At 41.0% G+C, this 12,077-nt stretch overlaps 1 protein-coding gene across 1 annotated transcript; it reads right to left on the bottom strand.

Moving 5' to 3' along the window:
• Positions 1–2,909: 2,909 nt before the first annotated feature.
• On the bottom strand, positions 2,910–3,628 carry LOC132497655 (WASH complex subunit 3-like). The gene has a single exon (XM_060111032.1). The coding sequence runs from the start codon at positions 3,610–3,612 to the stop codon at positions 3,034–3,036; it is 579 nt and encodes a 192-aa protein (XP_059967015.1). The 5' UTR covers positions 3,613–3,628; the 3' UTR covers positions 2,910–3,033.
• Between the last annotated feature and the right edge of the window lie 8,449 nt (positions 3,629–12,077).

Raw genomic sequence — 12,077 nt, 5'->3', positions numbered from 1 at the left:
TACACGGGCCTCTCACTGTTGTGGCCTCTCCCGTTGTGGAGCACAGGCTCCGGATGCGCAGGCTCAGCAGCCATGGCTCACGGGCCCAGCCACTCCGCGGCATGTGGGATCTTCCCGGACCGGGGCACGAACCCATGTCCCCTGCATCGGCAGGTGGACTCTCAACCACTGGGCCACCAGGGAAGCCCTTCACATCACTTTTTTGAAAGCATAATACTTTTCCAGAGATGGATAAAATGGTAGATTATTTTACTATAATTACCAGACTGGCCAAAAGAACTGAAAGTTCTGGAGTCTTTTCCTTATTCCTTTCAGATTCAGAAGGTAGGTTTGGAAACAATATGTAGTGTCATTAAGGAACCAATAGCAGAGTCATTTGGACTTTGCTTTAGAAAGTCGATGACAAAGACGACTCTCTGCCAAGTACCTTGATTAATCTCTAGAGTCTAGATTTGGTGGAGACCGCTGCTGGCAACACGAGGTTGGACCAAATGACACATATGATGGGACACAAAAGTACACATTAAGCCAAGTGTTCATGTTCTGATACTGCCTCATGACTCATGATGTGACCTTGAATAACTTCTCTAACACAGCTGCCCTAATGGGTAACATGGTAACAAATTCATCCTTCACAGAGCATTGAAGCTCTGTGAATTAGTATATATAAGCCAAACCTAGAATTGTCCTGGTGCTCTTCATTACTCAGATATTCAGATTTGGAAGCAGGGAAAGACACTCCATCCCACCACATATTTAATAACACGACAGAGAATCTTAAGCACTTTGTAAGTACCTCCAACCACGATGACTGTTTAGAGTCTTATGTGCTTTGACAGTTCTGTCAATGACCTTAGCCTTTAATGGGGATCAACTACAACAGATATGTCTAAATGACCAATGGTTGGCCCTCGATGGAACAAAGAATGCTTTTCAATAACCTCAGTGATTTGGCCTGTGTAGTTCTGTAGACATGATGACACAAATGAATTCAAAATAGGAAGATCCTTACATCGTGAGTTTGAGGAAAACAGCAACTAGAGACTGAAACTGTATTATCTAACATTGGAAATAAGTCTGTTTCTTTGATGGCATAGCAGATGAAGCAACAAATTTTAGGGGCTCTTTTGTGCAAACATCTTTCTTTGAAGTAAAGGGAACTGCTCATTTTTTGTTTGTTGGGTGGATGTGTGTGTGTGTGTGTGTGTGTGTGTGTGTGTGTCTGTGTTTGCAGTGTACACTGATTGAGTTTGCTTATGCTACAACTCTGCTATAAAAACCTGGAGGTCAAGAACTGTTTTTAATACCCACTACAAAGGAATAAGTATTTAGAGGGTGCTTTTTTTTTTCAAACATAGACTTTTTTTAATTTATTTTTTTATACAGCAGGTTCTTATTAGTTATCCATTTTATACATATTAGTGTATATATGTGCTTATTAATTGTTTTTGTTGTTAGTGCAGTAACTAATTGTAGCTTTTAATGTAATTACTGATTAGAACAGCTTTGAGCCATTGAACAGAAATATGTTGGATCAGTGCTCTGGAGTCCTGGACAAATACTTAGGAGGGTTCCTATCAGTGTCTTCCTAGATCTTGATTCTGAGTTCTTCCTCTCACCTCACTGCCCAAATTCAGGCTAACAAAGTTCCTATCCCTCTCTCCCCGTCCAGCCCTGGCCAGTGGCCATGATGAGTCTGTTGGGAGGCAGACACCAGCAACCTAGTCTGTCTGCTACTGCCTACAGTCTGGCCTGGTCCACACTGTAATTCCTCACTCTTCCTTTGTGACTCCATGGTCACACCTGTGATTTCAGGTATCTAGTTCCACAGGCCATTCTGAAACCCACTCAGCTCTCTTCATTTGCCAAGGTGGGGTGTGCTGACCATGGGAATGTGAACCACAGACCTCCAAGTGCAGGGAGGACTATTGACTAAGTCTCAGCTGCTATGTCTGACGTGCATCACTGTGCTTGGGCTAAGGCCACGCTTCCAGTGGCCAGGGACTGACTGTGGACAGATACTGAGGTAGGCCCATTCCTGGAGGGCACAGAGCTCCTCTGATGGGTGACTTGCGCTTGAGAACTCTTGATGGCCTTGCCAAAGTTTCCTTAGAACTGCACTTAGAACTTTTCTCTCTTTTTCGTTGGGAACACATTTGCAATGAGGTAGGGGAGAGGGTCGCCCAGCCTCTCCATTTTCTCTCACAGCCATTTCCCCTAATCAATTTTGTAGAGTTAATCCTGTGTTAGCATTTGTTTCTGAAAGGACCCAAACTAAGGTATTGAAGCTGGACTTTTATACGAGGAATGGCAAATTGTATACAGGGATATCAATCCTATGAGGAATTCTGAAACTGGAACAGCCCTTCAGAGTTGTCCCACTGCCCCAGTGGTATGGCTCTTAGAGCCCTGTGTTGAGAAGGATTCTGAAGTTACAGGGTTTAGGCAAATGTGCTGCCACTCCTCCTTTCTGTGCCCATGACAGACATTGCTAATTGATCATACCTATGTATGGAATAGAGCAGTGCTGAGTTAGCAATCAGCCATCAGCACAAGTGCTTACGGATGCCAGGCACTTGTCATTATGTTTCAGACCTGCCTGCAGAACCTAAGTGTGAAAGTGTTGTATCATGATGGTTTGATTTTAGGAAGTTCAGTCTTTTATCAGGATTCCTTTGTCAAGGTTTTCTAGCAACTCCTAGGGAATGCTTGCATGTTCCATGAGTCTGTGCTGGTTGATGCATGCCATCTCCATCAGTCATCCAGCTCTGCATCTTTGCACTCCCCATTTGCCACTATCACGATGGAGCAGGCCATTTTCTACCACTTCTAACTTTTTTATTAAATAACTTAAATTTTTTATTATTATTATAAATGCTTTATGTATTTATTTTTTTAACATAGAGGAAGCTTGGTGGTGAATATGTAGCCATTTGATGTTTTTATGACTAAGAGTTAAAGCTCAGGCTCTCTTTCTTATAGAATGTAAATGTGCACCAACACATGTATATGTAATTGTTATCAAAATTAAGCTTAGTCACTAAAAGAAGATTCGCTATCTGAACTTTCTTCTGTATTTTTTTCACCTTCACCATCAGGCACTGGACCATCTGGCCTCTCAAGAAAACCTGGGTCTAGTCCTTCCGATATCATTTTGCTTCTTATTGCTGTCACTGGAACACCCACTTGAACCATTTTGAGATATCTGGCATATCTTGGATCCTTGACTACAGTTAAGATATTTTCTGGTGTTACTTCACTTTCCTGTGTCCAGAGTCTTGTAAACTGCTGTGATTGCTCTGAAGTGGTTTCACAATGTGCTTCATTTGTGATCCCAGTGACACTTATAGGAGATACTTCAAACGTGACATCATCTAGCCCTGAGATGGATGTCCACTTTGCATCTAAAATATTGAGAGTTGTTTCAATTTGCTGTATACAAAGAGAAAGGTCTGCCAGTTTCTCCTCACAGACTGTAGAGAAGTGGTTGAGGAACAATACAGTGTGCACCACAAATTGGTTTAGAAATGCCACCATTCTTTTCTGTTGAATAGCTGGCACCTTAGTCAGGTCTATGCCTGACCCCATGAGAGAAAGCCCATCCTCATCCATCTCCTCAGCGGGCGGGGGACCCCCATAAATTTTGTATTTAGTGAACACATGCACATAACCTTAAAAGTCTAACATAAGGGCTTCCCTGGTGGCGCAGTGGTTGAGAGTCTGCCTGCCGATGCAGGGGACACGGGTTCGTGCCCTGGTCTGGGAGGATCCCACATGCCGCGGAGCGGCTAGGCCCGTGAACCATGGCCGCTGAGCCTGCGCGTTCGGAGCCTGTGCTCCGCAACGGGAGAGGCCACAACAGTGAGAGGCCCACGTACCGCAAAAAAAAGAAAAAAAAAAAAAGGCTAACATAGGCAGTCCTTAAAGGTTTATCATTTTAAAAGTTATTCTTTGCACTGACCTTCATTTCTGTCCCCCAGAAGCAATGCCTCCTTAACTCTTCTAGCTACCTCCCCCAGTATTTACTTCCTTATTTCTAGAATTTTGCATATACTAAGGTATCCACTGACTTCTCTACATGCTGCATAAAGACTTAGCCCATCGCCATGTCCCACCATTTTCCTTTTTCTCCAGAACACTCCAACATAGTCATATGTTTTACTAAATCAATAGTCCATGTTTACATTTTTACGATTTTGCAAGTACTATTCCATTCACTAGAATTATGCTTCCTTTTGTGTCCAAACATATATTTCTGCTGGAGTTAATACTTTATTAATAATGAGTATTAATTTTCCTGGTTCCTAGAGCCCTCTCTCCAGGAGCCCTCTGCCCTCCTCGTCCTACCTGGGCTGATTTTTCTCTTAGCTTGCTGAAAGACAGCATTCCTGGGGCTGGCCCTTTGTCAATCTTCAGGATAACATGACATATTTTCCTACACCTCATATCTCCCTCTTTCTTGGTTTACCCCTTTGTTTTGGTCTACTATCAATACTCAGTTTTCTGCTATTCCTCCTTGCATCATTTCACTCCAGTCTTTTCCAAAGAAAGATTGAGAAAGATACTGATGTATTGAGTACTTGTGCACATGAAAATTTCTTTATGCCATCCTTGCACTTATTTTGATAGTTATGTATTTCTAGGATAAAATCTAGAGTCTAGGAGTAAGTCTAAATCTAGGATGAAAATATTTAAAAGGTGCTTTTTAAGATTTAAGTACTGCTGTTGTGTTGAGAAAACTAATGTCATTTGGCTTCCAGTTCTGTTATAGTTGATCTACTGTTTTTCCTCCCTGGAAGATTTTACGATCATGTTTTTTTCCTCTGAGTTATGAAGCGTTACCACAATACGCCTTGGTATGGTCTCAGCTTGGGTCCAGAGACGGAGATGGATGTGCAGGAAGCTTACTGGGGACTGCTCTTGAAAACAGCACTGTGAGGGAGAGGGATGGCAGGATTGGGCAGAGGCAGAACCTGAGCTGCCACAGAGACTCCAGCCAGTTCTATGGAGAGCTCTGCCAGCCAACGCTTCCTCCTCATAGAGAGGGAGAGCTCTGTGGGGAGGAATAACACTTCAAAGCTGTCCCACCTTAGGCAGGTAGGCTGAGCCTTTACGCACCCTTCCCCTGTTGAGTAGTCAGGGATTTGAGCCATTCCCAAGAAGGGGCTGATCGTGGATGAGGCAACGCCCTTGAGACAGTGTTAAATGCCCAAGAGGGAATCATCTGAGAACTGTCAACTATCAACAAAGCTGGGTCATGTGGAAATGAGTGCTTCAGTCCTGTAGGGAAATCTGGGTGGCACACAACATTATCCACTATGATATGGGTCTTAGTTTAATCACTGTGTTGAGCCCTTGCTGGACTTATTCAGTCTGAACACCTAAGTCCTTCAATTTGGGGAAAATTTTCTTGTGTTTATTATTTGATAGTTTCCTTTCTTCCTTTTTCTTGTTATCTTCTTTTTTTTCCCTATGAGTCATATTTTGCTTCTGTAGAACTGACCTTCTAATCCTCATATTTCTTTTTCTATTGACTGTCTCTGATCTTTTCATCCCAAGATGTTTCTTCAACTTTATTTTCCAATATGCTTGTTGTGGTCATCTAACAGCATGATGAATCTGAGAGATATGAATAGGGCACCAATAGCATCTACTATATGGATTAATAACTTACTTACTTATCGCTTCGGTGTCATTTTGTGGAATTTTGGGAAGGGGAATACATAAACACAGGTGGTCTATCTGACATTTTGAACCAGGAAACATCAGTTACAGGCTGTCTTTACTCAGTCTGCTGCTGTTCCTCGTCGAATCACCTCACTTCAAGCGTAATCAAAGAGAATATACTCAACTCAATGGGAGGCTGAGATCAGGCTATAATGTTCAGCAAGACTTTACCAAAGACCTCAGACCAATTGAAGTTCATTGCCACACAGGGAAATTTTAAATTAGTCGTTAAATTTGTCTTCTCTCAGAGTCCATAAGTCCACTTCATTTCAAGAGGCATCAGTTGCGTGTGTAATTAACCCAAACTTTGCCCCATGTTTCAGGGAACAGCTCACATCTCCTCTTTGGGACACCTTGAATACACCTCTTCTGCCTGTGTCTATAAAAACCAAACAGATGAAGGAGGTCTCCTTGTACCCCTGAAGTCTTAGGCTTTCCAATGAAGTCCTTATTTCGGGGTCAGGACTGGCCTCTTTCCAGGATGACGTGTGGTGGCAATTACCATTCTCTCCATAGCTCTAAGGTGTTCAACAGGGCCATGTTTTTCCCAAGAATGATCTCAGGGCTTCCACAGAAGTGCTTCAGACATCAAGAGTTTAGGGAGGGCTTCCCTGGTGGCGCAGTGGTTGAGAGTCCGCCTGCCGATGCAGGGGACACGGGTTCGTGCCCCGGTCTGGGAAGATCCCACGTGCCACGGAGTGGCTGGGCCCGTGAGCCATGGCTGCTAAGCCTGTGCGTCTGGAGCCTGTGCTCCACAACGGGAGAGGCCACAACAGTGAGAGGCCCGCGTACCACACAAAACAAAAGAGTTTAGGGAAAGCGTAGATGACCAAGGAATTCCTCTGGTTCATTTTGATAATCAGGTCTACACATCCTCCTGCTATTTTATTTTCTTGGCTCTCTTTCTCCAGCATACAACTGTTTAAATACACACACACACACACACACACACACACTTACACACACTCCACTCCAAAACCAAGCAATAATATATAGATATTGTAGGAATCATAGTCTGCAGAGATGAAGATTTTCATTGACTAAAACAGTTTTGTGTGTTCCCCTGCAGAGCATTTAAACTCCTCAAGCCACAGTTCCTCCAGCAAGAATCTTCTGTCCCATTTGTATAATCATTGCTTGCCCCTAACCAAGGGACATTTAGCCCCAGAATAACGGCAAGTGTCCATCTCCTGCAAACAGAAAATTGCTCCATTGGGGAGATTTGTAATTACAGAATTTGTTTTTCCATGTACTAGAGCCTAATATTTACAGCCTATGACTGTGAAGTCAGTCAGTAATGGGTTCAAATTCCAGCTCTGTAACTTCCAAACAATGAGTCCTTGAGAGAGTTATTTCATTTCTTGTGCTTCAGCTTTCTCATCTGCAAAATGGAATAGTTAAGAGAACCCACCTCACAGAGGTGTTGCTTAAGTTGGGTGAGGAGATTCATGTGAAAGATCTTCAAGCAGTGCTTAGTGAAAAAAAATTCAATAAATATTAACTGCCATTATTATTAATTAAGAGTGTGGCTGCCTTTTCTGCTTCACAGTTACAATATGTTGAGTGATTTGTTAAGTATTAAGACAGGACACAAGTGATGTAAACTGGAAAATCTAGGCTGTTATATGGAGACTACCAATTAAAAAACCATGGATGTCAGAGGTCAGAGTAGATGTTTAGCCTCTGCTAGTAAGATGACCCCCTTATGTGGCTTGAATCCCATTTCAGAGAGTTCAAGAAAGGGGCCCCAAACTCTGCAGCTTTTTTTTTCTTCTCCTCCTGACATGAGGGAGAGGCTTCAGAAATCCTTGGCCAATTTAAGGCTTGACCAACTTAAAGCTGACAATTGCCTGCCAGTCTTCACTGTTCAAAAGATGAGTGATAATGAGGAGTTTCCTAATTACCAGGGTTTCAGGCTTCTCACATTATAAATCTCCTTGTGAGGTGTAGCTAATTTGTACCGTCAAGGAGAGAAATTTAGAAAGACTTAGATAAGCAGATATTGAATTCAGTTAGGATGACTATTTTCTATTATTTCTGTTCATAGCCCTCTTATATAATAAATCTCCCAGCTCTCTGCTCACATGTTGGAAGAAACAGGGTTCTGTCCCTCCTCTTTCTACCTCAGTGGTGCATTGGTAAGAAGAGAAGTTTGTGGAATACTACTCCTACTCGTCACTGGAGGGTTTTAAAAATCTAAACCTGAAATCATTAGATAGCACCTCACTAGATTAGTTTTTTTAAGGCTCAAGTACCATGTCTTGTGAAAGGAACTTGGATTTCTAAAGATGGAAGACAAAGTTCCAAATCTCATCTTGCTACTTTATAACACATGGGAAGTGGCTTATGCCACTACTCAGAGACTCAGCTTCCTCATCTGTACGACAAAAAAAAGAACATCCACTTCACAGAAGTTTCAGTAAGGTAAATTATATAAAAACGTAAGCATAGTGGCTGCCCATGGAAGATAGTTGGTAACTTTTTAAATTAAGAAAGTAGAACTCTTATTAGATAGATTTTTAAAAAATACAATTTTCAGGCACTTCTTTTTTCCTATGCCCGATTGCCACTTCAAACCCAAACAAGTAAACTTGAAAAAAACAAGATATTTAAAGAGAATGTTTCATTCAAATCCTTATCACTATCATAAGAAATTAATGTAAAGCTCTCTGAAATGCACCCCTTAGATTTACATGTCAGCAAACATGTAAGTCCAAGTGTCTGTGTGCATGTGTGTGTGTGAGACACACACACACACGTACATACACAACATATTATTGATTAATAGCCCAACCATCTTTCAATAGGATATAATACTGTGAAGAAGTAGTGTGCAGGAATAATAATACTATGCACACAATAAAACTAATTAGATAATTCTGTATTTCAGATGTCATATATGATCTCAAATATAATATGGTTAAGTGAAAAATAGCAAGTGTGTGTGGTTTTCTAGTTTTGATATAAAAAAGAAAAGGGTAGATGGGCACAAATACTTGTATATGCTATCTCTGGAAGGATGTACCCAAAATTAGCATCTCTGAACTCCAGTGGAGAGGCAATTGGTGGACTTTGGGTCACGAGCCAGAGAGAAACTTTCTTCTGTAGAGTTTGAATTTTAACAGATGCACGTATATTTTATTGAAAAGAGAAAGAAAGAGATGAAGAGCGCTGAGATAATTTGTAATTACCTGCAACAGGAACTCTAATCCTAGCCAATTTAGGAGAATCACCTATAGAGCTTATTAAGCATACAGATTCCGGGGCCGCATCCCAGCGCTTCTGATAGAGAATTGAGGAGTGTGGCAGCAAATGACGAATTCACATTTAAATGTAATATCCTTTCTTTCTGACAAGCAGACAGGTTTGAAAATCACTGGCCGAGGGCAAAAATCTCTCTGTGCTTTTCAAATTAAGTGATTCAAACTGTCTTCAGGTATGAAGGCAGTGTCTGGGGTCTATGGTTGAAACTGGTAGGGGTGGCAGTGGCTGGGGGAGAATGGAAGTGAGGCCAAGGGCAGTGATTAGTAGACAAGGATGGAGACACACACATACAAAAGCCCTACTTTCAACTACTACATATTCTGGGAGATTACCAGAAATTTCTTTTGAGAAAGGGATTCTGCTGCTAAAAATATTCCAAAATTATTGTTCCATCTGAAGGAAATTACTCCTATGGCATAACTTCCAAGCAATGGGTCATCCCCAAGTGGAAAAGGAGCCGATTTGTTTTCTTTCTATTCTTATTCTCCAAAATACATGTATGCATAAATGTATGTGCACTTGTATTCACATACACAACATACAATATGTGCACATGTAGATATCCTGCCATAGGAACAAAGAGTTCTTCATGTGTATATCCTCCACCACAAAGGACAGTAAGCTTTTTCCATAAAGGACAAAGGAGTAAATAATTTAAGCTTTGCAGATCATGTAGTCTCTGTGTAATCCACTCAACTCTGTCGTTGACATGTGAAAACAGCCATAGACAATACATAAATGAATGGGTATGGCTGTGTGCCAATAAAACTTCATTTATGGACACTGAAATTTGAACTTAATATAATTGTTTTAAAGACAATTTTTCAGAGCAAAATTGAGAGGAGGGTACAGAGATTTCCCACATACCCCCTTTTCGCACACATGCAGAGCTTCCTCCCCCATTATCAACATCCCCCACCAGAATGGTCCATTTTTCACCAAGGGTGAACCTGCATTGATACATCATAATCACCCAAACTCCATAGTTTACCTTAGGGTTCACTCTTTTTTTTTAGGGGTCACTCTTGGACAAATGCATTACACGTATAATGAATATCCATCAATACAATCTTATACAAAGGATCTTCCCTAAAATTCCTCTGTGCTCTGGCTATTCATCTCAGCCACCACCCCCCCACACACACACTCCACCCCGGCAAGCACTGATCTTTTTATTGTCTCCATAATTTTGCGTTTTCCAGAACGTCACAGAGTTGGAATCATACAGTATGTACCATTTTCAGATCGGCTTCTTTCACTTAGTAGTATGCATTTAAGTTTCCTCCATGTCTTTACATGGCTTATAAGCTCGTTTTTCTTTTTAGTGCTGAATGATATTCCATTGTCTGGATGTACACAGTTATTATTTTTCCATTCACCTACTGGAAGACATCTTGGTTGCTTCCAAGTTTTGGCAATCATGAATAAAGCTGCTGTAAACAGCTGTGTGCAGCTTTTCAAGTAGAAATAAGTTTTCACCTCCTTTGGGTAAATACCAAGGAGCATGATTGCTGGATCATATGGTAAGGGTATGTATACTTTTACAAGAAACTACCAAACTGTCTTCCAAAGTAGCAACTTCATATAATTTTCATGTATCATGAAATCATGGTCATCTTTTAATTTCTTTTCTACCATTTAAAATATAAAAACCAATAAAAACCATTCCTAACTCATGTAACATACAAAAATGAGTGGTGGGCTGGATTTGGCCGTCCTATAGTAATTTGTTGACTGTTCCTTTGTCATCCAATTTAAATGACATTTTTTTCCCTTCTTTGGCATTGGACAAACTTATTCATCTCTCTTAGCATCAGAGTTCTCATCTTTAAAATGGAGTGGTTAGTGGGCCCAATATAACAGAACTACTTGAGAATTATGTTGAAACATCTATGTCTGGTACCCTTCCATCTCCATACACTAATGCATTCACATTTTCTTGGTGTTTTATTAGTCAGGATTCTTTCAAATGCAAATAATAAAAATCCAATTCACACTGGCTTCAACAGTAAAGGATATTTTTTTAGCTTATACATAACAAAAAGCTCAGATATAGTTGCATCCAGAGGTTTAGGCAATGTCACTGGGGACTGATCCATCTCCATTCCTCCATGCTGTTTCCTACTTTGTTGACCATATTGTCAGACAACTTCTCTTCCAAGGATGGTATCTGGCAGCTCCAGGCTTACATCATCCCAAGTTTACGGTCAGTCGAAAAGGAGCATATCTCTTTTACAGGTGTTCAAGCAAAACATCAGAATTAGCTTAGATTGAACCAGACTGGCTTGGCTTAGGGTAAATATCCATCTTTGAATATATCGCATGGTTGCATGAATGTGATATTCTGCTGATTGGGTCTTTGTCACACATCTACTCCTGCAGCAGAGGGTAAAGGGGAGGTGAAAGCCATGCCATTCAAAGATATGAACTAAGGGACTTCCCCAGTGGTCCAGTGGTTAAGAATCCATCCTGCAATGCAGGGGATGCCAGTTCGATCCCTGGTCGGGGAACTAAGATCCCACATGCTGCAGGGCAACTAAGTCCACACGCCACAACAAAAGAGAAGCCTGCGCACCTCAACAAAAGATCCCATGTGCTGCAACTAAGGCCTGATGCAGCCGAAAATAAGTATATTTTTTAAAAGAAACCAAAAAAATTACATTATTAAAAAAAAAAAGATATGAACTAAGAGTGGGAGAAAGATGCTCCTCCAAAACAAAATCCCCACGCTGTTATCTGATTAAAAAAAGAAAGGACTTCGGCAGCAAAACTCACAAATGTAAACTTCAGAGTTCTTACTCACAGAATCTGATATCACTAAGAGTCTGGCCTAATTTCTTGCCAACTCCATGGCAATGGAATGAGAGATATTTGCATAACTGATGATTTTGTTTTTGCAGTTGTTGATTTTATTGGATGTTTTACAATGTTTCAAAGAACTGTGCCTTTTCAGTCTTTTATGTTGTTTGTCTCTCCAGAGAGAACTGACTTCAGAGAATTAGTACGCTAAGGTTTAATCTCTCCCAAGAGGCCTAATGTGGATAGCACTCTCCTTTCTTGTACCATTTCTTTATTCTCAACAAATT

Source organism: Mesoplodon densirostris, chromosome 10 (assembly GCF_025265405.1).
Source record: "Mesoplodon densirostris isolate mMesDen1 chromosome 10, mMesDen1 primary haplotype, whole genome shotgun sequence".
Taxonomy (NCBI): domain Eukaryota; kingdom Metazoa; phylum Chordata; class Mammalia; order Artiodactyla; family Ziphiidae; genus Mesoplodon; species Mesoplodon densirostris.
This window is presented reverse-complemented; position numbering and strand designations above follow the sequence as displayed.

Coding starts and splice junctions, on each gene's coding strand:
- LOC132497655 (XM_060111032.1), bottom strand. CDS start 3,612: ATGGATGAGGATGGGCTTTCTCTCATGGGGTCAGGCATAGACCTGACT.